Source organism: Macrobrachium nipponense, chromosome 9, assembly GCF_015104395.2.
Source record: "Macrobrachium nipponense isolate FS-2020 chromosome 9, ASM1510439v2, whole genome shotgun sequence".
Taxonomy (NCBI): Eukaryota; Metazoa; Arthropoda; class Malacostraca; order Decapoda; family Palaemonidae; genus Macrobrachium; species Macrobrachium nipponense.
In genome coordinates, this window is record NC_061110.1 from 54,450,750 (window position 1) to 54,474,383 (window position 23,634).

Consider the following 23,634-nt stretch of genomic DNA (forward strand, 5'->3'; position numbering starts at 1 on the left):
GTATTCCTCAAATGGCACCTGCACCCTTGGCGGCTTTTTTTTTTTATCTTATTTTTCATTCTCTCATCAATAAATTCATCAACTTTAAAGTTGGTTTTCTTTCTGTAAGTGAGTACTAAATGTAATTCGCTTATGTATTGGAGATGCCACGTACGCATGCAGGCTCAACTTGTACTACGTCGTTCACAATCTTATGGTTTCAAATAGCCCTAGAAATTCTTTGACATATTTGTCTTCGTTATCATTTAGATGTAGGCTGAAATCACCACAAATCTGTATATTTCTATAATCAGCTAACGAGTCGAGGAGGTCACTGAATTCGTCAAGGAACGATCTCTTACGTATGCTTGGTGGTTTACAAACTGTTATGATTTATATGTTTGTTTATGTTCGTAATTTTGATGTTGGTGTATTAAAATGTACGAGCCCATTTTGGTTCGTTATAGATACTTTGTATATACTTTTTGGACAAAGATTCCCACTCCGCCCCCGTTTTTGTTTTCTCTCTGTGCATGGTAAAAGTTTCGAGACCTGGGCGTCATTTCGTATATTAAGATAGAATAATCGCGTATATTATTACTTAGTCAAATCTCCACCAACATGCATATATCTAGATTGTAATCATTTATAAGATTTCTAATGGTGTTGGTTTTATTTCTTATGGACTGTATGTTTAATAAATTGCATTGAAGATTGGTAGTCAAAGCCGTGACCAAATTCTTACTGTGCATCAGTTCTTATTTACAAGTTGACTAGTTTTTGTGCATTATTTTTTGAAGAATATGCGCGCACTGCTTTTAAATTTCAATTTCAATATCCTTATTTCATTCAGCACTCAACGGACACAGTTCTGTAGATGCAATGAAACATCGAAAGAAGAAGAAAAGACGTCAATTGCGCATGGCGCTCTTCAAGTTAATAGTTATAGCGCTCTCCGCTAGAGGCGCTCTCTCTCTTTAGCCCTGTGTTTGTAGCGAAAGGTGTGTAGTATATCCGATTTGTGGTATGTATTATTGTTAAGTTACCCTACAGGCCATTTAAAGGTCCCGATCAAGTGTTGTTTTGTGTGGTAGGTATTACAGTGTTGCAGAAGTGTCGGGGACAATGGCAGTCTCCCATTTGAAAGCATTAAAGACCGCCGAGGTTCCTCTCACGTGTGGCCTCCTCGCTGTTGCCTTCCTCGTGAGGCCCAGCTGAGCGCTCCCTCTCAAGGTGCCGTCCTCGGCCTGGTGGCCCTTCCTCCTTCTTAGGTTATGTTGTTGTTGCAAGGCAATCGTATCCTAGGCACAGGTGCGTTCCATTATTTTTCAAAGTAGTCCTCATAAGCAGGCCATGTTGGCTGTCTACTGACAGTTTGCCTGCAAGTAAGGCTGTACTGTTGTCGGTGTACTACCCGTAAAAGAGCGGCATGCTTTTGGTCACTTTAGGCAGTACCTGTGCAGTAGAAGGGAGGGTGTGAGTCGGGTAGATCTTGAACTGTTGCCCTCGTGAAAACCCGAGGGAGAGACCCGGTCGTCCGGGTCCCGGTGACTCGTCTTTAAGGCGAGTAGCCTAGTGTTCCACTTCCTGAGGTGTCTTAAGACTCGAGCGTCAGTTGGTACCTAGTTCATGTAGGCTATCCCATGTTCAGTTTGGCCGAATGCAGAGTAGGGGTTCACGAATTACTTGGAGGGGGGGGGACTGAGATCAAGGCATCCAAGGTTAGGTTAGGTAAGGCTGATGGGGTTGTAGGGTAAATGGTATTTTTGTAGAAGCATTTTGCATGACCGCATTGTTCGTCCCTGCGAATACAAAAGCCACTAGAAAATTGGGGCGTCTAATGTATTTCGCTCCGTTTAGTACGAACCCCTGCTGGTTACAGTTGTCTGAATTGTCTGAATAGGGTAAAAAACAGCATGGTACAGGGGTGGACCATGTACAATCAATGTGTACAACCCCAAGAAAAGTACATTATAATGCGTCCTGACACCGGAGTAGAGGTCTTTAGCTCCATTTTTCACCAACAACAAGTCGCGACTGATGCCCATCTCCGATGTCAGGACGCATTAGGGTAAAATACCACGGCAGGCCAAACAGGCCACCTACAATCAACGCTTGCCACCCTCCGAAAAAGTACATTATAACGAGTCCTGACACCGGAGATGGGCTTCAGTCGCGACTTCTTGTTGGTGAGAAACGGAGCTGAAGACCTCTACTCTCCTTTTGAAGTAAGTAAGTAGGGGGAAACATCAGTACAGGCCAACCCTCATCACGGTAGACGGGTCTTATTCACTCGATATTTAATTGGTGAAACATGAATACAATTGCAACTCTAAGCATACCATTTAAAAGACTGAAGTTCGTCACATATTGTGATATATGAAAGCCCCATACGAACTAAAATAAGCATGTGAGCTCTTCGTAAAATATGTTTTCAAGGCAGTTTTGAAATCCAATATGGCGGCTACGTTTTTCATGGACGGTTCTCATCAGTGACGGACACCATCTTTCCCCAGCCTTCCCAGCACTCATTTGAACAATGTTAGCGTATGTATGTAACGTTTATTGATCTTACTCAAGATTGCAGTTGTAATCAGCACAATAAAACAACATTTTGTTGCCTATATTAGTGAAAGTATGAAACTTGTTATTCCCGGGGTTATGGTTTGAACTGAATTCATTCTTACCTTGTAATCGGCGGTTTTTATCCTTACTGCCATCACAACTGAAACTCCACAGTGCTTATTTGATTGTTATTATACACATTTTGGTCTCAGTTCACTCCACATTGCACTTTAAACCCGTTGCTGTTCCTGGTTTCTAAGCGCGCGCGCCATAAACACAATTACAAATAGCAGACGACGACAGACGACGAAACTGCAAATGTTTTATTCCCTAAACTGTTTACTTTACTCGTTATTTTAGTTTAAATTTACATGTTATTTAAAAATTTTGATTTAATTCATGTTAATATTATCCCTTTTTTGCAACCAAATTACCCCGAAAAATTACAGATATTTCTAACTGTAGATTAAAATCAAATGTTTCTAACGTTTTCGTACATCCTTGGCTGCCGGAAACCATAGAGGAACGAATACGGAGAAAAGGCATAGAGGGAACGACTACGTTTTTTTTTTTTTTTTTGCTTTTTTGTTTTGCTAGCACTTTTCATTGATTTCAGTCTTTATTAGTATTTTGAATTTCTTCAAATAATCGTATGCCAGAAATAAATGTAACCTTTAATGTTTGCATGCTTTAATGTTTGCATGCTAAGAATGGCAAAATCATCGGTTGCCACATTGAGTTGAGGAGGCTTCACAGCATACGCCGTGTTCCATTATCCTGTTAAGCGTCCGCCCCTGATGAGCTCGCTGCTAACGTACCGTCACGCTTTTTTTTTTTTGTAATCAGCGATCATAGCACTGATGATAGTTTTTCAAAGTTAATATTGATTTTTTATGCTTGTTATTCATACTGTAATTAACTGTAGGAAATTCTACTCTCTCTCTCTCTCTCTCTATCTCTCTCTCTCTCTCTCTCTCTCTCTCTCTCCTCTCTCTCTCTCGGAGTCCAGTCACTCGGCAAACGAAAAGTCATCTTCACTCCCGCAATTGGAAGAAGAAAAGTTTGTATCATCACTGGAGGATTCAGAACTAGAGCTCTCATCATCAAATAGGTTATCAATATCACATCCTCATCTAGTATTTGATTGATCTCACCTAAAGAAATATGCCTCCTCCTTTGGGACATTCACCTTGTGAAAGACGCGAAATCCAATTTGTCTCGATAAACGCCCGAAGCGTATTGAAAGAAAACCAACAGGGACAGGCAGTTTTCTAGCATAAGCGACCACCAGGAAAGAGTTGCCAGGCTGGAAATAAGTTTCCCATGTGCTGAGAGTGTTACCAAATGATGTTCCTACACTTTCTATACGAGTAAACGTTATTATTACGGAGGCTGACGGCTTGACAAGCACAGTTAAAGTCTTGAACGTAATATCCCGTTGAAGGCGCTACCGAGTAGATCGCTGGTAAACGTATTATTACGTGGGTGACGCTTAACAGGTTATAAACTGTTTCCATGAATTCTAGTTGTCATAGTAATGCAATAATGATAAAATTGCTTTAATATTTATGTATATATACTTCCAATACATAGCCTAATTTCACCAATTTCAACGTTTTGTGTGTAGTCTTATACCAGTTTGGAGGGTCAACACATACCGAATGGCAACAGAGAGAGAGAGAGAGAGAGAGAGAGAGAGAGAAAGGAAGGCGGAGGAACGAAGAAGAAAAGGGATGGCGGTGGAGGGGGGGGGGGTTGGGAGAGGGTAGGTGGAGCTTTATACGCGTGTTCGTATCCATTTCTGCATAATGGAGTTTTTGTCTCTTGGTACAAGGACAAGTGTCGTTATTCTTTACGATTAGTGATTTCACCGGATACCCTTATAAATTACGGCACTGGGTGTAATGCACTATAGCAAAATCTCGTTCTGTTAAGAGTGTTCGTTACAGAAATAGGTATTGTCCAAAAACGTGCTTGCACTGTCTCTGAAACCCATAGTAGACATGCTGCTTAGTTGTCAATCAAGTTTTTATAAAACCAATATTTTTTACAAGCTAGCTATTGAATAAATTTGTATTTTTCTCAGTCAAACAAAACATATGCCCCTCAATGCTAACTTTCCTCTTTTAACGACTTTCTGGTCATTTGCAAATTATTCGGCCCCATAATTTCTTATGGGTGCGAAAACAGACAAGAGGCCCATGGAGCGAAAACGATTGCGTCACACTACGGCGATAATCCATGCAGTAAAACAAAAATCTTCATATATCCAAAAAGTAAATAATAAAGATATATATGCGCATTACGGATTATAACAATTACATGTATAGCTGATAAACAATCTGCATGAATAACTGGTAAACTGTTCTGCAATGACAGTTGAGTATAGCAATTATTTACAATAGGTACGAAAGTCAAGATGTCGTGACGTCATAATACAGAACTTGAAAGAACGTTCTAATTCAGAAAAATAATTACTTAAATTTGAGTCAGAGTCGAGTTACTTTTTCAATAACGAATATTTTCAAATTAATCATCATAAATATGTAAATATTGATGTTTTACTACTTATTTAAAAATTAGCCAAGAGCACGCTTCTCGTCATCTTCTACCCCAACAGCTGTTACGCCTGGCTTGTTGTTGATGAGAAATCGTGTTTCGATTGTTGTGATAAAAGTGCTCCAGCGTCTGTGGGTACAAGTGGTGTGCGGATTTATCCACAGGAAAATGGTTAGTTTATTGACACAAGCTACTCCGTAAACATCGAGATGGCGGTCAATCTTCTAAATACCTCGAGTTGTAAGTAAAAATGTTGAACGCGTTTTGGTGAGTTTTCCACTGCCGTGGGCGCCATTTTCAGTACCCTCTGTTTAAATCTGTTTAAATCTTAAAATTTGGCCTTAATTTCTAACTTTGGGGAAAATACTTACTTCGAAAGGAGAGTAGAGGTCTTAGCTCCGTTTCTCACCAACAACAAGTCGCGACTGATGCCCATCTCGGGTGTCAGGACGCGTTATAATGTACTTTTTCGGAGGGTGGCTTGCACTGATGTAGCTGGCCTGCGTTGGCCATGCTTTGATGTTTTACCCTAAGAGAACACTGAGCAAGAGCCAGCCAGGAACTTAGGAAGCCGCGTTCCAGCAAGCTAGCGTGAGCCAGTTCCAACAGCCAGCAGCGAGCCGCGTTCCAGAAAACAGACTAGCGCGAGCCTGCGTTCTACAACCAAACGCGAGCCGCGTTCTAGCAACTGAAGCGCGAGCCGCGTTCTAGAAAATTTTTTCTTGGCGCAAGGCGCCTTCAAAAGAGACGAAGCGCCAGCCTGGCGCAAATTGCAACAGAAAAACAGACGGCTAGAGCAAGGAGCCTTATTTAGTACAGTGGCAATCAGAACGATCCTTCCATTGAACGTTTCCGGCAAGAGGCTCTTTCTAAAAGGGGTCTAGTAGGCGCTCGGAACTATCAGGGCGCACGGGACCTTCCACACAAGCGAACGTTCCAGGAGCGAGTCTCCTTTCTAGCGTGCGGAACATTCCAGGCGCCAGAATATTCCAAATCTTTGAGTAATGCGGACACACTCCTTCATTCATGCTCTTCCCTCGTTATGAAGAGGCGAAGCGCTTTGGGAGTTTTTCTTATAAGAATCTCATCGACGTTTGGGTATGATGGCGGATAGGAAATATCTACTTCCTTCCGTAAACCCTACAGACGAGGAATTCTGTCTCTTCCGCGATTTTATGAGTAAATCACGAAGATTTAAAGAGTTCCTGGATTAACTTCCTTCCTTAAGGAGATATATATACTCTTTCTATCATTCTATTAACGAAAAGAACGAAGACAGTAAAAATTTTTTCCTTTATCTGCCTCGGCAGGGAAAGAAGGTAGTTGAGTATCTGCTGTATGAGAATACGATACGGCAAATCACACATACCGTAGTTACTTCTTTGTAGAGCAACTCAATTATCAGTATCCTTCCAGGAATTTCCTAGGAAGGACTACGCTTAAAGGGATTGTTAAGACAACACCTACTTAGCTTCTAGATTTATCGAAGTCCTTGTTTCGCTTAAATATGCATTAATAAGAACTTCCTGAAGTTCGATAAGTTTTATAAGATTCCTTTATTTAATGGAGTTAGCTGGCAACTCTGGAAGAGTAAGGCAGACGGCTAACGGAGACTGCTATCGCGCCCTTAGAGACCAACGCAGCAAGTAACATGCAGGTGTCGGTCATGAGTGGTTGGTTACAGTCTCTCTCCTGCGGGATGGAATAACTAACCGTGTCTCTCCCCTACAATCGCCGGTTTTAGCCTCGGATTGAGGGGATAGTTAAGCAAACATAAATAAAATATTGTCTGCCTTTTGCTAAGAAGCTTTCAATAAGAAAGATATTACAACCTTTCAATGCTGTTTACCGTAGGTAACATTATTAAAGGATTCTAACGCAGCGGAACTCTATATTATATGATGCTCTCATGCTTATGAAAGCGTGGTTATTAGAGTACAGCTTAGTGAGAAGATGAATGTAGTAGAAGAGAATTCACTTTAAGACTACGGTATGGTCAAGTCTTATGCGCATACCGAGGTTAACTACAGAATTCCTAGTATCCTTACAAAGGTTTCCTAGATTAATGCTGTTTACCACAATGTGACAGTATTATAAAGGAGTCTAATACGGCAGAGCACGAAATAATATAATTCTCTCATCCTTTCGAGAAACACGCACAACCTTTTTAGAATCGGATATTGCTCAAGAGAAGATGGGATGAGATCGGATGGGAAACATTCTCTAGTGGCAGAAGTTGTTTCCCTGAATGGACTATACTACGTATATAAAAGTTTTTTCCTACTAAGAACGGAATTAACACGTGAAGGATGTCGGGTACCATAAGGGCACAGATGTTCTGGCACATAACCTTAAAAGAACTAGAAGGAAGCGCCAGCCTGGCGCAAAGCGTCAGAAGCGCCAGCCTGGCGCAATGCGCCAGAAGTACCATCCAAGATATTTTCTCGTTTTAGCGAGTTATTAACCTAAGAGTCCAGTAGTGGTTTTGGTTTGGTGTTGCTTCTCACCTCGGTGGTCGCGGGTTCGATTCTCGGCCATTCCATTGAGGAGTGAGAGATGTGGATTTCTGGTGATAGAAGTTCACTCTCGACGTGGTTCGGAAGTCACGTAAAAACACCATAAACAAACAAACAAAACAAACCAGTAGCCTCTCGGAGGCTCGGTAACGGCAAGATTCGTTCCTGATTTCGTTACCCATTTAATCGGAAAGGGGTCGCTTACAAGGAATGATGAAATGATTTTTTTTTTTTTTAATCACTTAGGCCAATTCCACGACTCTCTCATATCGCAAAGAGCATCGAGAATCTCTTTTTTCGCCCTGTTCGCGTTAACAAAAGAGAACCTATTTGGGAACAGACACGGAACGTAACGATCCTTAAAGGTTCGATGCAAGATTTTGCATGTCCGTGAGACACCTTCTCGATCGAAGATAATAACTGTTAACGTATGTCTAACATTTATTGAAAAGAGTTTGAGAACCTGCGGAAAGTCTTCATAGATCTCTTCGCAAGGTAGAAGACGAACAGGCTTCCTATAGACTGCTTCCTTTCCTTCCGAACCAAGAGAGGTAGCAATATACGACATCTTTAATTTAAAGAAGGGGAATAAACTTTAGTCTTTTTTGTTTTTTCCCCTAGTTATAAATTCTTAACAGATATTAAGATAAATGGGCGTCAAAGGAAGAGAGGATGAATGCCTCATTTTGGCCTTAGAGAGGTTGGATTCACAGAAGTTTCACGTTCTTCACAGCATGTTTCGTAAGGCTTTTCCAAGAGTACTGGATATTCTATCAGAATCTATTATAAATAGACCTGAAAAAAACCTCTCCACTCTGAGTCTTTCCACGTGCAGACTGACCAGAAGTGGACATGAATGAGAGGATTTTTTTTTCAAGGTAAATGACAATAGTCATGGCTAGACATAGAATTGCTGCAGATCGTGCTAGATGGAATGAGGAAACTGTCCTCTTCCGATACCTCTGTGAACCACATAGCGAGGTTTTTTCTTCACTTTCAGAAGGAAGAATCACCTATGTATATATCTGCTATCAAAGAACACAGCAAAAGGCTATACCTCTGTCTCTACAAGGGGAATTAGAGATAACAGAGGATTAAGATCTTCGGGATCTATACGATACCGCAATACGAAAGAGTAGGATATCATGTACTTCGAATGGAATTTTTTTTTGTGGCCACAGATTCCGTGTTCCGACAAAATGGAACTGCTCCTCATCAACTTCTTTGAGGAAGTTTATGAAGGAATTCTTTGTTTCTCTTAGTCCTAAACGACCAAGAAGACAAGTGAATTTTTTGTGCATTGGAATCTCGCATCAGATTCAATGGAGACTCGGCAATGGGTTATTGCCCAGACATAGTAATGTCTGGCAAAAGAAACCTAAATCCCGTCCTATTCCTTGACGCAACGCTTTCAGATAGAAGTTTAGTTGACCCAGGCAGGGTACTTACATTTTCATCTACAGAAGAAGAGATGGTTTAAACGTTTGCCTACAGAGTCTTCGGGGTGCGATGAGGGCTCAAAATGCTTCCCAGAAGGTATTCAGAAGAATACAATAAGAGCTAGAAATCAGGGTTCCGCCCAATTTCAGCTCAGTCTCTCCTTCGACTTCCAGACTCCTTCCCTTCCTTCGGGCAAGGATAGGAAGATCTGCAACGAGGAACCTCATCAACATGTAAGAAGAGATCTCGTTAGCGAAAAGAAGTGGTTCACGAAGGATCCTCCTCGGAGGAAGACTCGTATTGTTGATGATCCTGTCGTCTACTGGGTGTAGCTGACTAAAATCACCTCCCCTTGCCAGGGGCCAAAAGCTCAAAGGGGAAGAATTTCTTCCACCCTTCTCCAGTCTCCTGATAAACTATGTGGTTGTTCAGGACTCTCGGACAATGTAGTGCCAGCCAAGCGCCAAATGCCAATACAGGCGAAAAACGCCAGAGGCGGACAGTTCCAAGGAACGCTGTCATGGCCGGATACTGAGAAGGAGCGGGCCTCCTAACCTGGCGCATTTGCGCCAGAGGCGAACAAATCGGACAGATATAAGAGTGCCCCAAATGTGGACCTCGCAGACACCTAGAGACTCTTCCAAGCTCGAAGCTCCAGCAAGTGTGGAGGAGCCAAGCCAGGCGCGAGGCGCCAGCCAGGCTCTAGAAGCCAGCAGGCACCATCCAGGTGCAGGCTCCTTCAAGGCTAGGCTCCCAGTCAGGATTGAGGATCCATCCAGGCGCAAGGCTCTTCAGTAAAGAGAAACCTAAAGCTCTGTCATGTAAGAGGGCTAGTCCCCATTGGATATGATACAGGTAAGGCTCTGCCATGTAAGTGGGTCAGCCCCCATTGGCACGATCCGAGAAGGCTCTGTCGTGTAAGCGGGCTAGCCCCCATTGACATGATCCAGAATGGGTTTGTCAGTAATAGGTCCCTACCTCGCTGAAACTCTTGAGGCATGCAGACTCATAGACAGTAATCATGAAGTTCTTCTGCCAAGCTCCAGGAGCAACGCAGGCGCCAGCCAGACGGCAAGGCTCCAGCCAAGGCGCAGAGGCGGCTAGCCAGGAGGGAGGAGCAATCAGGACGCCAGCCAGGCGAGGCGTAGCCAGGCTCCAGGCTTCACCCAGAAGAGATCTATATCAAAGAATGCCCTGGCCTTCTTTGAGACAATGTGATCTCCTAAGCACTTGACAAGTGCATTGATGATTCCTTCAAACAGCTGAGAATTAAAAGCGCATGAAGTGCGAGCTTTTCTGTATTCTTGTTCTTTCCTTAACAATATGTCATAAGGACATATTAGCTGTCACATACGGGAGATGCAACTCTGTGTTGACTTCCCATATCCGAAGGATGTCAAGATAACCTACGAGGGATCCTTCTCTCTTGGTTGATACGTGTCTGCGGATACATTGCTGGATAGGGAGCCGATACTGATCCTTAACTAGTGAGTTAAATTTTTTAGTTAACGTCGTGTTTTTTATTTGGGTTGTTTGAAAGGAGTTTGGGGATAACTCTTTTCAACTTAAGCACTAACCCTCGTGTTAGGATCAGGTGATCGGGATCGGTGTTGTGCTCCTTAATTATGCCACTAGGCATAGGCATATTGTCATGTAAGAGGCTCTGCGAGTAAATGGATAAGACCCCATCGACAGACCCACAAGAACTCTTAGCCATAGGTCACATCCTCCCGCTGAGGCTCTTGAGGCGAAGCAGATTCCTAGGCATTAGCCATGGAATTTTCCGCTGAACAAGTAGGAACCAAGGTTTTATTTATTTATACCTACAACGTATGTTGTTTACCTGTCTATTCAGTAAATAGTTGTCTCTTACCCACCACCAAGGGTGTCAATCAGCTAAGTATATATCTGCCGGGGAAGTTGCATGTACAAAAATGATATTGTTAGAATACAATAAAGTTTTGTACATACTTACCGGCAGATATATACGATGAATGGCCCACCCAGCCTCCCTCAGGAGACAGGTGGAAGAGAAATCTGGTTCTAGAACGGGAACGGTTAACCTATTCCTGCCACCCAGCGGCGGGGGGGGGTAGATCACCTGACCTACCTGCAGCGTGTGCCGCGAAATTCGAATTTCTGTCGGACGTCAGAGACATAAGCTAAGTATATATCTGCCAGGTAAGTATGTACAAAACTTTATTGTATTTTAACAATATCATTTTCAAGGCAGTTTTGAAATCCAATATGGCGGCTACGTTTTGCATGGACGGTTCTCATCAGTGACGGCCACCATCTTTCCCCAGCCTTCCCAGCACTCATTTGAACAATGTTAGCGTATGTATGTAACGTTTATTGATCTTACTCAAGATTGCAGTTGTAATCAGCACAATAAAAACAACATTTTGTTGCCTATATTAGTGAAAGTATGAAACTTGTTATTCCCGGGGTTATGGTTTTGAACTGAATTCATTACCTTACCTTGTAATCGGCGGTTTTTATCTTACTGCCATCACAACTGAAACTCCACAGTGCTTATTTGATTGTTATTATACACATTTTGTCTCAGTTCACTCCACATTGCACTTTAAACCCGTTGCTGTTCCTGGTTTCTAAGAGCGCGCGCCATAAACACAATTACGAACAGCAGACGACGACAGACGACGAAACTGCAAAGTTTTATTCCCTAAACTGTTTACTTTACTCGTTATTTAGTGTAAATTACTTTGTTATTTAAAAATTTTGATTTAATTCATGTATATTATCCCTTTTTTGCAACCAAATTACCCGAAAAATTACAGATATTTCTAAGTAGATAAAATCAAATGTTTCTAACGTTTTCGTACATCTGGCTGCCGAAAACCATAGAGGAACGAATACGGAAAAGTGCAGAACGGAACGAATACGGTTTTTTTTTTTTTTTTTTTTTTGGCTTTTTTTGTTTTTGCTAGCACTTTTCATTTGATTTCAGTCTTCTTTTTATTAGTATTTTTTGAATTTCTTTAATAATCGTATGCCAGAAATAAATGTAACTTTAATGTTTGCATGCTAAGAATGGCAAAAATCATCGTTGCCACATTAGTGGAGGTCTTCACACATACGCCGTTCCATTATTATAAACTGTTTCCATGAATTCTAGTTGTCATAGTAATGCAATAATGATAAAAATTGCTTTAATATTTATGTATATATACTTCCAATACATAGCCTAATTTCACCAATTTCAACGTTTTGTGTGTAGTCTTATACCCAGTTTGGAGGGTCAACACATACCGAATGGCAACAGAGAGAGAGAGAGAGAAAGGAAGGCGGAGGAACGAAGAAGAAAAGGGATGGCGGTGGGGGGCGGGGGGTGGGGAGAGGGTAGGTGGAGCTTTATACACGTGTTCGTATCCATTTCTGCATAATGGAGTTTTTGTCTCTTGGTACAAGGACAAGTGTCGTTATTCTTTACGATTAGTGATTCACGATACCCTTATAAATTACGGCACTGGGTGTAATGCACTATAGCAAAATCTCGTTCTGTTTCGAGTGGTAGTGTTCGTTACAGAATAGGTATTGCCCAAAAACGTGCTTGCACTGTCTCTGAAACCCATAGTAGACATGCTGCTTAGTTTGTCAATCAAGTTTTATAAACCAGTATTTTTTACAAGCTAGTTATTGAATAAATTTGTATTTTTCTCAGTCAAAACATATGCCCTCAATGCTAACTTTCCTCTTTTAACGACTTTCTGGTCATTGCAAATTCGGCCCCATAATTTTCTTATGGTGCGAAAACAGACAGAGGCCCATGGGACCGAAAACGATTGCGTCACACTACGGCGATAATCCAGCTGTAAACATCTTCATATCCCAAAAAAAGTAAATAATAAAGATATATATGCGCATTACGATTATAACAATACATGTATAGCTGATCACAATCTGCATGAATAACTGGTAAACTGTTCTGCAATGACAGTTGAGTATAGCAATTATTTACAATAGGTACGAAAGTCAAGATGTCGTGACGTCATAATACAGAACTTAAAAGAACGTTCTAATTCAGAAAAATAATTACTTAAATTTGAGTCAGTCGAGTTACTTTTTCAATAACGAATATTTTCAAATTAATCATCATAAATATGTAAAATATTGATGTTTTACTACTTATTTAAAAATTAGCTAAGAGCACGCTTCTCGTCATCTTCTACCAAAACAGCTGTTTACTCCTGGCTTGTTGTTGGTGAGATATCGTGTTTCGATTGTTGTGATAAAAGTGCTCCAGCGTCTGTGGGTACAAGTGGTGTGCGGATTTATCACAGGAAATGGAAAGTTTGTTGACACAAGCGACTCCGTAAACATCGAGATGGCGTCAATCTTCGAAACATTTTTAGTTGTAAGTAAAAATTTCTAAAGCGTTTTGGTGAGATTTCCACTGCCGTGGGCGCCATTTTCAGTACCCTCTGTTTAAATCTTAAAATTTGGCCTTAATTTCTAACTTTGGAGAAAATACTTACTTCGAAAGGAGAGTAGAGGTCTTTAGCTCCGTTTCTCACCAACAAGAAGTCGCGACTGATGCCCATCTCGGGTGTCAGGACGCGTTATAATGTACTTTTTCGGAGGGTGGCTAGCGTTGATTGTAGGTGGCCTGCTTGGCCTGCTGTGATATTCTACCCTATAATTCACTTTTCCGTAGTCGTTCCTCTATGCACTTTTCCGTAGTCATTCCTTTATGGTTTTTGGCAGCCAGATGTACGAAAACGTTAGAAACATTTGATTATATCTACTTTAGAAATATCTGTAATTTTTGGGGGGTAATTTGGTTGCAAAAAAGGGATAATATACACGAATTAAATTAAAATTTTTAAATAAAAAAGTAAATTTAAACTAAATAACGAGTAAAGTAAACAATTTAGGGAACAAAACTTTGCAGTTCGTTGTCTGCTTTTCGTAACTGTGTTTGTGGCGCGCCCGCTTAGAAACCAGGAACAGCAATGGGTTTAAAGTGCAATGTGGAGTGAACTGAGACCAAAATGTGTATAATAACAATCAAATAAGCACTGTGGAGTTTCAGTTGTGATGGCAGTAAGGATAAAAACCACCGATTACAAGGTAAGAATGAATTGAGTTCAAATCATAACCCCAGGAATAACAAGTTTCATACTTTCCCTAATATAGGCAACAAAATGTTCTTTTATTGTGCTGATTACAACTGCAATCTTGAGTAAGATCAATAAACGTTACTTATATATACTAACATTGTTCAAATGAGTGCTGGGAAGGCTGGGGAAAGATGGTGGCCGTCACTGATGAGAACCTTCCATGCAAAACGTAGCCGCCATATTGGATTTCAAAACTGCCTTGAAAACATATTTTACGAAGAGCTCATATGCTTATTTTAGTTCGTATGGGGCTTTCATATATCACATTATGTTGATGAAACTTCAATCTTTTAAATGGTATGCTTAGAGTTGCAATTGTATTCTTGTTTCACCAATTAAATATCGAGTGAATAAGACCCGTCCACCGTGGTGAGGGTTGGCTTTCTATGGTGTTTTACCCTATAATGTACTTTTTTTGGGGGTTGTTCACGCTGATCGTACATGGTCCACCCCTGTAACCATGCGGTTTTTTACCCTATACGTTACTTAAAATTCTAGTTTATGAGGTAAAACTGCATAGAAAAGCAGCAACTGCCATAGTTGAGGCCGCCGTGGAATAGGGGGAAAAACCAGCGACTACCAACCCTTATCACGGTTTTCAGGTCTTATTCACTAGATATTTAAATGGTGAAACAAGAATACAATTACAACTCCAAGCATACCATTCAAAAGATTGAAGTTTTGTCAACATAATGTGATATTATGAAAGCCCCATACGAACTAAAATAAGCATGTGACGCTCTTCGTAAAATATTTTTTCAAGGCAGTTTTGAAATCCAATATGGTGGCTACCGTGTGAATGTACAGGTTCTGATCAGTGACGACAACCATCTTTCCCAGCACTCATTTGAACAATGTTAGCGTATATATAACTTTTATTGATCTTACTCAAGATTGCAGTTGTAATCAGCACAATAAAACAACATTTTGTTGCCTCTATTACTGAAAGTATGAAACTTTTTATTCCCGGGGTCATGGTTTGAACTGAATTCATTTTTACCTTGTAATCGATGGTTTTTATCCTTACTGCCATCACAACTGAAACTCCACAGTGCTTATTTGATTGTTATTATACACTTTTGGTCTCAATTCACTCCACATTGCACTTTAAACAAGTTGCTGTTCCTGGTTCTTAAGTGCGCGCGCCACAAACACAGTTACGAGCTGCAGACGACGAAACTGCAACGTTTTATTCCCTAAATTGTTTACTCGTTATTTAGTTCAATAATGCATTGGCATATGTGTGAGGCTCCACTAATGTGGCAACGATGATTTTGCCATTCTTAGCATGCAAACATTAAAGGATACATTTATTTCTGGCATACAGTTATTAAAAAAATGAAAATACTAAAATAGGCTTGAATCAATGAAAAATGCTAGCAAAAAAAAAAAATTATGATCCAAATATCCGTCGTCTGTTCCGCTATGGTTTTCGGCAGCCAGATGTATGACAAGGATAGAAACATTGGATTGTATATACTTTAGAAATATCTGTAATTTTTCTGGGTACTTTGGTTGCCAAAAAAAGGGGTAATAGACATGAATTAATTAAAACATTTTGAAATAACAAAGTAAAGTTGAACTAAAAAATGAGTAAAGTAAACAATTAAGGGAATAAAACTTTGTAGCGTTGTCGTCTGCTGCTCGTAACTGTGTTTGTGGAGTGAGCGCTTAGGAACCAGGAACAGCAATGTGGAGTGAATTAAGACCAAAATGTGTATAATAACAATCAAATAAGCACTGTGGAGTTTCAGTTGTGATGGCAGTAAGGATAAAAACCACCGATTACAAGGTAAAAATGAATTCAGTTCAAACCATGACCCCAGGAATAACAAGTTTCATACTTTCACTAATATAGGCAACAAAATGTTTTATTGTGCTGATTACAACTGCAATCTTGAGTAAGATCAATAAATGTTACATATATATACTAACATTGTTCAAATGAGTGCTGGGAAAGATGATGTCCATCCGTGACTAGACCCGTCCAGCCACACGATCGCCACCATATTGGATTTCAAAATGCCTTGAAAACATATTTTATGAAGAGTGCCACATGCTTATTTTAGTTGGTATGGGCCTTTCTTATATCACGTTATGTTGACGTAACTTCAATCTTTTGAATAGTATGCTTAGAGTTGTAATTTATTCTTGTTTCACCAATTAAATATAGAGTGAATAAGGCTGATCCACATATTGTATGTGAAGCTCCTTTTAAGCTTTATAATTTAGTTTTATATTTAATAAATAACTGTATCAATAACCTAGATGTTGTGATGCCAGCTATTGCAGCCACAAATTAATGATTTCCTTGTGCAAAACATCCTTAAACCAGTTTGAATATTAGTGGAGACATCCATTAAATTGGGTATTTCTTTGGTTGTCAATATCTAGCATACTTGTATATTTTTAATTTTTTTTTTACTGTAGGCAGTAGTGCCATACTTTTTTCTTCCCATAATATTGCTGTGATTTCTGAACTCTCTTCAAAATCTACACCCATAAGGTTTTCATTTAAATTTTTTGCCACAAGTTTCTTAATCATTTTGATTGTGAAGAGTAATGAGACTTCAAAAATAATATAATTGGCTGATGCTGAAGACATTTGACAGTAAGCAAGACTCAAATATTGGGGTAAATGCACACTGTGCATGGCTGATGTGAGAGGAAGGATAGAAATGGGAATGCATCTAAGGGTGAATTGTAGATCATTAAAAAAAAAAAATATATGAATGGTTAGTACAGCATCATGGTAACTAGGTTACCAGGTATAGGAAGTGAAAATGTTTATATAAATAAATCCATTTGTCCATTGTACAGTCAAACCTCAGTTTTCAGTCAAACCTCAGTTTTCATACACTTCCCTTTTTGTACAGTTTGGTGTTTGTACTTTTTTTTTTTTTTTTTTTTTTTTTTCCCCAAAATATTGTGCTTTTTTATTTGAGTGCAACTGCTAAATAAGCCCACATGGGGCCAAAGAAACTTCCAAGTGCTAGCTCTTGTGTAAAAAAGGCGAGAAACATTATAGAATTTAAGAAAGAACTCAAAGCAAAGACTTGGAGGAAGTTGCATGCCAATATCAGTGAGAAAATGCTTACAACAAGCACTGTTAGTGAATTTAAGGGTAGCAGAGGCTGATTTGAGAAATTCAGGAAACTAATGGGCATACATAATGTGCCTACTTCAGGGGTGAAGGACATGTTTGCAAAGTGGAATGATGCAAAATAAAAATTTGTGGAGAATTAGCGTCCAGTAACTCCAGCTGGTACTAGCGCCCGTAACAAACGAAGAGAAGTAACCCCAACTATAAAAACGTTTAATACTAATTTAAACACCTAATATACCTTAAACTATCATATGGGTACTCGATATTGATTGGCCCATGCTATCCTACTAGGTTGAAGATACACATGTATTTATTGCAACTTAACATTTTATAACTAACAATGACTGCTCCTATTAGTAGTAGTAGAAGGGTGTAACCAGCTCCCTTGCTTACTTTATGCCTCCTTTGTTTGTGTGTGTGTTCAAGTTATATGTCTATAATGTCACAAACCTTTTATAAATTCTTTCCTATCTTCAGTGTGTGTGTGTCTGCAGTCTTATCTGGAATGCGTATACTATCTCTCAGGATGAGTTTTCACTTCAAGTCCAGTGGAGGATGACACACTTGGCTACTCTAAGCTATGTTGTTTTCCTTCAGATCTTACTTCATGTTATTTTATTTTATTTATTAATTTTTTAAAATTTTTTTGAGAACTTCCCTTTGACATTACAGTAGTAGCCTGCTATTACCATGGTGTGATCTAAAGGCGCAAGCTATATATATATGTATAGCTTGTAGGGTTTTAATGGTGGAGTTTAGCAGCACATGGAATTTGGCTTGATGACCAGTTTTATAATTTTGTTATAGTCTGTTGTACTAGGCTGATATTTGAATGGATAAGAACCCTCTGTAATATGTGGTTGATATTAACTTTGATATTTATTTTAACAATTTTATTTTCTCTGCAGATGCCGCGTGCTAAGAAGGAAAAAGGGAAGGGGCAGTCTGCCATCGATAAGGTGGTAACCAGGGAGTATACCATTCACTTGCACAGAAGGTTGACCAATGTTGGTCTTAAGAAGCGGTCAGTGCGTGCTATCAAAGAGATCCGCAAATTTGCAAGAAAGGAAATGAGAACAGAGGATGTCCGTATTGAGCTTAGATTGAATAAGTTCATCTGGTCTCGTGGTATTAAGTAAGTAAACAACTCATAATAACTAATAGTTCCTCAGATTTTTTAACCAAAATTTAGCTGAATTTTGTCGGTACTTTGTTTCCTTGTATATGTCTGGAAATCTTGTGGTTGAGTTATTTTTGTCAGATCAAGGTTTTAAAAAATTTTTAAATCCAAAATAGGAAGACTGTATACTGTTGATTGTAAGTTTTAAGATGTGATGCTTGATGGGAAGAGCTTTTCAGCCAAGGATATGAAGGAACAGAAGCATGTAATTACATGCCCCTTGCTCTGACAGTATGAGCAAGCTACTTGGACTTTGTAACGACTTCCCAGAGGAAGTCGTGCAATTGGAACTTAAGAAGTTCAACTGAAGGTGCAATACATTACTAACCAGATACAGTGGTACCTCGAGATACGAAAGGCTCAACTTACGAAAAACTTGAGATATGGAAGCAAATGTACGAAGATTTTTGCGGCTCTACATACGAAAATTGTTCAAGATACGAAAGGTGGTTGCTGTAAAGTCCGAGATTCGCCTGGACCACTGATAACAATTAGACTCGCCACCATCCTCCTGCTCTCCCATTGGTTCCTGATGCTAGTCACCGCCATAAGATCCTTCTGTCCTATTGGTCGGCGTCTCTCCCATGGTCCCATGATGCATCTACGTAACGGCACGCTCTTTCGGCCACTTCACGGCGTCATTGGTATCGTACGCACACAAAATTCGTTCGTTCTATACAATTTCGTTTATTAACGTAAATTTGTTAGTGATTTCGTTGTAGTATACTTTATCGTGTTGTGTGAGAACTTTACTACATAAGTACTCTACATAACGTAATTACGTACAGTATATACGTAGTCATGGGTCCCAAGAAAGTTGAAATTCATGGAAAGAAGAGGATGCTTTCTTTGGAGACGAAGATGTAGACAATTAAAAAGTATGAAGCTGGTATGCGATTGAGTGTGATCGCCAAGGAATACGGCCGAAATCCGTCGACAATATGCACCATCCTTAAGCTGGCCTCTCACTAGGCATTTTTTTCTCGAGCAGCGAGCCGTTGCTGCCGAGAATGAAAAACCGGGAACTTTTAGCTCGAGATTCTAGCTTCCCAGCAGGACGGGAAGCAGCCAGCACGAGCCGCGAGCCACAGCATAGTGTAAACAAACAAGATGGCTGCTGCTGATAGGACGTACTCTCCTGAGCCACTCTTGAACCCACAAACGTTTTTTGTTACTCTTGCATTCACGTAAGTTTCTGAGAAATAAACCACTGCAGCGCATCTTGCAACAGTCCGACAATTTCTGGGCGCCATGATGATATCAGCTGATCAGTTTTGTTTACTTTTTCCTACGGCTCCTCGAAACCACGAGTTCCTAGTGTGACGATACAACACTTTTGCTCGCGAGCATCGGCTGGATGCTGGTCAAAACCACGAGCAAGAAATGACTAGTGTGATACCAGCTTTAAGCAGAAGGATGCCATCAAAGCAGCTACACCTTCCAAGGGCGTGACTATTTTGTCCAGCAAGAGGAGCCACTTGCATGATGAAATGGAAAGGCTGCTTCTGCCTTTCCATTTCATAGTGCAAGTGGCTCCTCTTGCTGGACAAAATGTCACGCCCTTGGAAGGTGTAGCTGCTTTGATGACATCCTTCTGCTTAAGGATGGTGCCTATTGTCTGGATAAAAGACATAAAAATCGCAGGCGATACGATAACGGAGACGGCAATCTGCCACAAGGCCAGCGCTATTTTCATTGATTTGATTGCCCAGGCCGAAGACGGCGGAAGGGAAGGGACATTGACGCCAGCCCCAGACTTCAAGGCTTCTCGTGGGTGGTTCGTAAAATTCCGTAAACTGACTGGCATATATTCGGTGGTGCGGCATAGAGAGGCAGCCACTCAGACACGAAAGCGGCTGAAGCCTTTAAGACGTTCGACGAGATGACACAACGAAGGCTACAGTTCTCAGAAAGTCTTCAACTGTGATGAGACTGGCCTTTTTTGGGAAAAAAGTGCCTTGTTCGGACGTACATCACGGAGGAAGAGAAGAAGCTACCCGGGCATAAGCCTATGAAAGACAGGCTTACACTCGCACTTTGTTCGAACGCCAGTGGGGATTGCAAGGTGAAGCCCCTACTTGTGTATCATTCGGAGACTCCTCGAGCCTTCAAGGCCCATAAAATGCTTAAGGAGAAGCTTCCAGTGATGTGGAGGGCTAATGTGAAAGCCTGGATAACGAGGCTTTTGTTCACCGAGTGAGTACATCTGTGTTTCGGTCCGCTGAAATGTCTGCTGGTGTTGGACATTGCCCCTGCTCACCCTCCTGGCCTTAAGGAAGATATCCTAGTGGAGTATTCGTTTATCAAGGTTCTTTATCTTGTGCCAAACACCACCCCTCTCCTCCAGCCCATGGACCAGCAAGTGATATCGAACTTCAAGAAGCTGTATACGGAATATCTTTTTCAAGAGATGTTTCGACATCACCAATACCACAAACCTCACCTTGCATGAATTTTGGAAGGAGCATTTCGAAGTTGTAGTATGCATCCAAGCTTGGCAGGTTTCGAGGCAAACCTTGATTTCCTCGTGGAGGAAACTGGCCTGATGCCGTATCCGCCAGAGAAGCTGGTGCTGCAGATTCAGAAACAGTTGACGATCCTGAAACTGTTTCGCAACCAGATCTTGATGAGATTGTTGCACTCGGCAAGTCCATGGGGCTGGTGGTTGATGAGGACGACATCAATGACCTTTTCAAGGAGCACCAAGAGGAGCTTACGACGGATGATCTGAAGGAATTGGAGGCCATGCAACATAACGTCGTTCAAGAAGAGTTCTCTAGCAGCGGCGAGGAGGACAACGACTATGACAACGGCAGAAATTAAGGATCCATTGAGGTGTGAGAGGGGTATTTCTGGTGGTAGAAGTTCCCTCTCGACGTGGTTCGGAAGTCGCGTAAAGCCATTGGTCCCGTTGCTGAATAACTACTGGTTCCATGCAACATAAAAACACCATGCAAACAAACAAACAAGCAGAAATTAAGGATGCTCTAGCTGCTTTTCATAAGGTGCAATCATTCTTAGAAAAGAGACACCCCGAAAAGGCTTACACTGGTCGTATGCTTGCACAATTCAATGACGTTTGCTCGAGTCGTTTCAGGAACATTGTCAAAAGCAGGCAGAAGCAATCTTCCTTGTATAGTTATTTTTTAAAGAGGCCTTTAGTAGGAGTAAGGAAAAAGGAAGAACCAGGTGATACTACGAAAAAACAAAGTTGAAAGTGGTGGAAATGTTGAAATTTTAAGAAAAAAAATTGTAAAGTATAAAAAAGTAATAAAAAAATGTAAAAATAAAGAAAAAAAATTTAGTTTTAGGTTTTTTGTAAAGTTAAGTGTTACAGTTTTGGTAATATATTTTGTAAAGTTTAGTTTGTTTTCCTGACATTTTTTTGTTTCTCTCTGTCGCCACTTTCGGAGATAGCCTCACTCGAAAGGTAAGCTTCCACATTTTACTACATACGTATGTATGTACAAACAGTATTTCTTGTCTACCATGTACGCTAATACACTTTATTTACAGGTACTATGTACGTAGTACATATTAGCAGTACGTATTGAATGGTCCAAATTATTGTTGTATTTCATTTTTTATAGGTCAATTTAGCTTTATTATGAAATTTACTGGGGTGATTTTGGAGGGCTTGGAACGGATTAACCATTTTACATGTAAAATGCAGTTCAAGATACGAAAAGCTCATGATACGAAGGCCGCCTCGGAATCCATTAATTTCGTATCTCAAGGTACCACTGTACTATTCTTGCATTTTAATAATTTTTAACCATTTGCTAATTTATTAATTTATTTTTCCCAAAAATGTGGGATCTCTTCTTTCTGTAATTCCCTTTACTACTTCGTCATATTTCTTCCTAATGAATATAATATTCTTTGGATGTATGTTCCATTTGAAGAGGTTTCGTCTTCTGAATGAATATATAGTTAATAGTAATTGTTTTTGTTTATTATGGGTGACTAAACTTACAGGTTGGTTTATATACACATTGAACCATGAGAGGATAGACTAAAGTTTGCATTGAAAAAAAAAAAAAAAAAAACTTACACTTGCAGCTTGCATGCCTTCGATTGTTTGTTGAAGTGGCTCCCTTGTGAGAAGTTCTCTTTCCTTTTCTTGCGTTCTTGAATTATTGCTTATTTGTTTGTAAAATCCTCATGATTGTTTTAAAAGTGCTGTTAGCCAACAGTAAGTTGATGTATTGTGGCATAGTTAATTTCTTCGTGCACTTACGATCCAAGTGTAAACACGCTGATTACTCTCTCTCTCTCTCTCTCTCTGCTCACACAATAGATTCCTTTGATTATCTTTGTACCTAATATGCAAATAAAATCGTATTTTCGGTTTGCTCAAAGGGTTCCTGTCTCTCCTCCTATCATCCCCCACCCAGCCAGCGCCATTTTTACCAAACTTCGTAAATTGTACACAGAAAAAATGAAATTTAGAAAATTTTTACTTCATATAAGGTACTGTTTCGTTACTTTACACTTAAAATTTAACTTTTGATCACATTAATAATAGAAAAACTGTGAAAAGGGGGACTTTTTGGGTTGGCTAGAACGAAATATCCTGATTCCCTTTATTTTTTATGCGGATATTTGTTTCACATTTCGATCAAATTGTACTTCGAACAGCCTTCTGGAATGGATTAAGTTTGAAGTACGAGTTACTACTGTAATATAAAGCTCTGTAAATTAGTGTATTTTTCTGTTCTTGTAAAGGACAGGGTTGGATTAGTAACAATGGAGGTTATAGTCCAAGTGTTTCAAGTGTTGTATACTGAAGTTCGAACTGGATTGTTAACCTGAAGGGGATGAATTAACAGTAAGGCCCTGGATTTAAAAAAAAAAAAAATTATGTGGAATAAATTGTTTGGTATTATATATGACATTGTTTTTGTCTTTCAGAAATCCACCTTTCCTAAATTATGTGGTTGGTATTATATGACATTGTTTTTGTCTTTCAGAAATCCACCTTTCCGAGTGCGTGTTCGTCTCTCCCGTCGGCGCAATGAAGATGAAGACTCCCCTCATGCGTTTTATACTCTCTGTTCCTTTGTACCAGTTGCATCCTTTAAGGGTCTAACAACTGAAAATGTTGATGAAGGCTCAGATGATTAAATACTGGTTTTAAATTTT

At 40.1% G+C, this 23,634-nt stretch overlaps 1 protein-coding gene across 2 annotated transcripts; it reads left to right on the forward strand.

Annotated features, from left to right (window-relative positions):
• The first annotated feature begins 839 nt into the window (after nt 1-839).
• On the forward strand, nt 840-23,634 carry LOC135218460 (large ribosomal subunit protein eL31-like). Of its 2 annotated transcripts, none has more exons than XM_064254778.1 (3): nt 840-980; nt 18,218-18,444; nt 23,463-23,634. In XM_064254778.1, exons 2-3 carry the CDS (start codon nt 18,218-18,220, stop codon nt 23,614-23,616), a joined length of 381 nt encoding a protein of 126 aa, XP_064110848.1. In that variant the 5' UTR covers nt 840-980; the 3' UTR covers nt 23,617-23,634. The 2 variants fall into 2 exon arrangements, with proteins under 2 accessions (XP_064110848.1, XP_064110849.1); XM_064254779.1 differs by having other exon boundaries at nt 892-1,003.